The sequence below is a fragment of the Penaeus chinensis genome, chromosome 21 (assembly GCF_019202785.1).
Source record: "Penaeus chinensis breed Huanghai No. 1 chromosome 21, ASM1920278v2, whole genome shotgun sequence".
NCBI classification, from domain to species: Eukaryota; Metazoa; Arthropoda; class Malacostraca; order Decapoda; family Penaeidae; genus Penaeus; species Penaeus chinensis.
In genome coordinates this window covers 24,070,125-24,072,624 of record NC_061839.1, presented here as the reverse complement: position 1 = coordinate 24,072,624, position 2,500 = coordinate 24,070,125, and the positions used below count along the sequence as shown (strand labels likewise).

At 39.2% G+C, this 2,500-nt stretch overlaps 1 protein-coding gene across 1 annotated transcript in view; it reads left to right on the top strand.

The window, feature by feature from the left end:
* The window catches only part of LOC125036442 (MAM and LDL-receptor class A domain-containing protein 1-like), a 48,148-nt gene that overhangs the window by 9,120 nt on the left and 36,528 nt on the right, over nucleotides 1–2,500 (top strand). The window contains exons 6-11 of the mRNA XM_047629035.1: nucleotides 1–26; nucleotides 490–594; nucleotides 949–1,045; nucleotides 1,665–1,755; nucleotides 1,933–2,074; nucleotides 2,254–2,462. The exon at nucleotides 1–26 is cut by the window's left edge and continues 207 nt beyond it. Of these exons, the coding sequence (XP_047484991.1) occupies nucleotides 1–26; nucleotides 490–594; nucleotides 949–1,045; nucleotides 1,665–1,755; nucleotides 1,933–2,074; nucleotides 2,254–2,462 (670 nt within the window). The remainder of the gene's footprint in view (nucleotides 27–489; nucleotides 595–948; nucleotides 1,046–1,664; nucleotides 1,756–1,932; nucleotides 2,075–2,253; nucleotides 2,463–2,500) is intronic.

Genomic DNA, 2,500 nt, shown 5'->3' with positions numbered 1-2,500 from the left:
TTGGGGAACACGAGGTTAAGATATTTGTAAGTGGTCTTGGCTGTTTTTGACTGAGGAGCGAAATGTGTGCAATGCAAAGAATAAGAACTTCACGTTTTTTTGTTTTTCTTTTTATGTAATGGTGGATGTTTGTTTACTAAGTAACAAAAAAATATGTGAAAGATAGGGAATAGATGTTTTATATATCTACGGGGTGTTGGATTTCAAGATAGAGCAGAAAAAAACAACGTTCTAGATTTAATTTATCAATTCACCTAATTTCTCTTTGTTTATTTATCTCTGACTAACCCAAAAATCGGATATCTTTTCCAGGATTTCCCTCATGTGATAATTAGTTTCACATGTCCCCATTTTTCATAAGTTATTGAATTATCCCAGCCCCCCCCCCCCCCCCCCCCCAGCTCTCTTTACTTCTCCTACTAGTTCTCTTGAAAAAATATATATATATATATATATATATATATATATATTATTTCCTTCAATTTTCAGATCCGATTCATCATCAACCTTGGTTCAATTACAACAGTTAGTTATGATGTCTGTGTCGACGATGTTGAGTTTCAGGACTGTGCCCCTGATACCCCGCCCTCTAAGGTGTGCATCATGCGTCTATATTTGTGTGTGTGTGTGAGAGAGTGAGATAGAGAGAGAGAGACAGAGAGAGAGAGAGAGAGAGAGAGAGAGAGAGAGAGAGAGAGAGAGAGAGAGAGAGAGAGAGAGAGAGAGAGAGAGAGAGAGAGAGAGAGAGAGAGAGAGAAATGAGAGAGAGAGAGAGAGAGAGAGAGAGAGAGAGAGAGAGAGAGAGAGAGAGAGAGAATGTGGATCTGGGCACTTTCTACATGATGAATCAATATACATACTTAAGGGATAACTTCTATTCCTTAACAACAGTATTAAATATCCCATTCATTCATTTTCTCCCCCGTCCCCATCACCTATCACGCCCAGGACCCTGTGATCTGTACCTTCGACGTGCCCTGCGACTTGTACCAGAGTAATAGCGATGATGCACAATGGTACATGAACGAATATTTCGATCCCAACAGTGAGTATGAAGCTACGTTGCTGCGTTCTGCCTTCCTTGTGCATGCTTTATCGCCTTTACGATAATCAGATTTATCATTATTATCATCATATGGGTTATTATTATCATTGTTACTGTTGCTGTTGTTGTTATTCTTATATATTTTATTACAGTTATTATTTATATTACTATCATTACTGATGTTACTATCATCTTTATCATTGTTATTTATATCTTCACTATTGTTGTTATTATGACTGTTATCATAAAGATTACTGTTATCATTATTATTGTTATCATTATTATTATTTTTAATATTATTATTGTTATTATCATTATCATCATCCTTACTATCACTAGTATGCATATTTCTATTTCTAATTTTAGTATTATTATCATTATTATTATTGCAATACTGTTATTGTCGAGATCATCTATATCATTCTTACTATTACTGTCACTATTAGTAATACTAATATTATGATTATCATTATCATCATCGTTACTATTCTTGTTCCACGTTATTTTTCTTTATCATTGAGTTTCTGACACAATGGTAACACCGATAAAAATGGGTATGTAATTGATTTTAAAAATGTTAATATTCGATTAGTAACACATGTTTTCTCACATATCCCAGATTTCTGTTTCTCGACAACGATCAGGGCCGGTTCTCACGTGCTCCAGACTTGGTGGCGCCTTCCGTCGGATCAGTTCTGCGTCTCCTTCAGGTATAAGGAATAGCATCTGTACCTTACCTTGTGTGTGTGTGTGTGAGTGTGTGTGTGTGTGTGTGTGTGTGTGTGTGTGTGTGTGTGTGTGTGTGTGTGTGTGTGTGTGTGTGTGTGTGTGTGTGTGTGTGTGTGTATTTGAATATATATAAATACATGTGTGTGCACCTGGGCCAGGTACATCGTGGAGGAGCGAACGAGCCTGAGGATTCTCGTGGCCACTGCGAACGCCACCACCGAGATCTGGAAGAGGAAGCACAGCGGCATCTCCGCGTGGAGGACGCAGCACCTGCAACTGTCCAGTGAAGTCTTGCACCAGGTAATGTCTTCACGCTTTATGAAGCTTTGAATCTCATTACCTAGGTGAGCGCTTCGCAATCAATATGACGAAAACGAATCTCATTTTTTTCGACGTAATAAAAGAATAAGAATGATGTATTTTTTCGTTTTCTTTATTATTATCAATTCAAAAGCATTCACGGCCTTCTTTCCACCCAGATTCACATCGACGGCAACATCGAGGAAGAAAATGAAAATGCTGTGTTCCTGGACGACCTGAAGATCGTGGAAGGGCGCTGCCCCGCCTCCTCCACCTGCACCTTCGACGAAGACTCGGAAATGTGTCTGTGGGAGAACTTCGAGCACGAGATGGCGACCGCCGACTGGTCCCTCGGCTCGGGGGACGAGGCGGGGCCCGATGCCCCCCCGTGAGTTCTTGTTTTTTTTTTTTTTTTTTTTTTTTTTT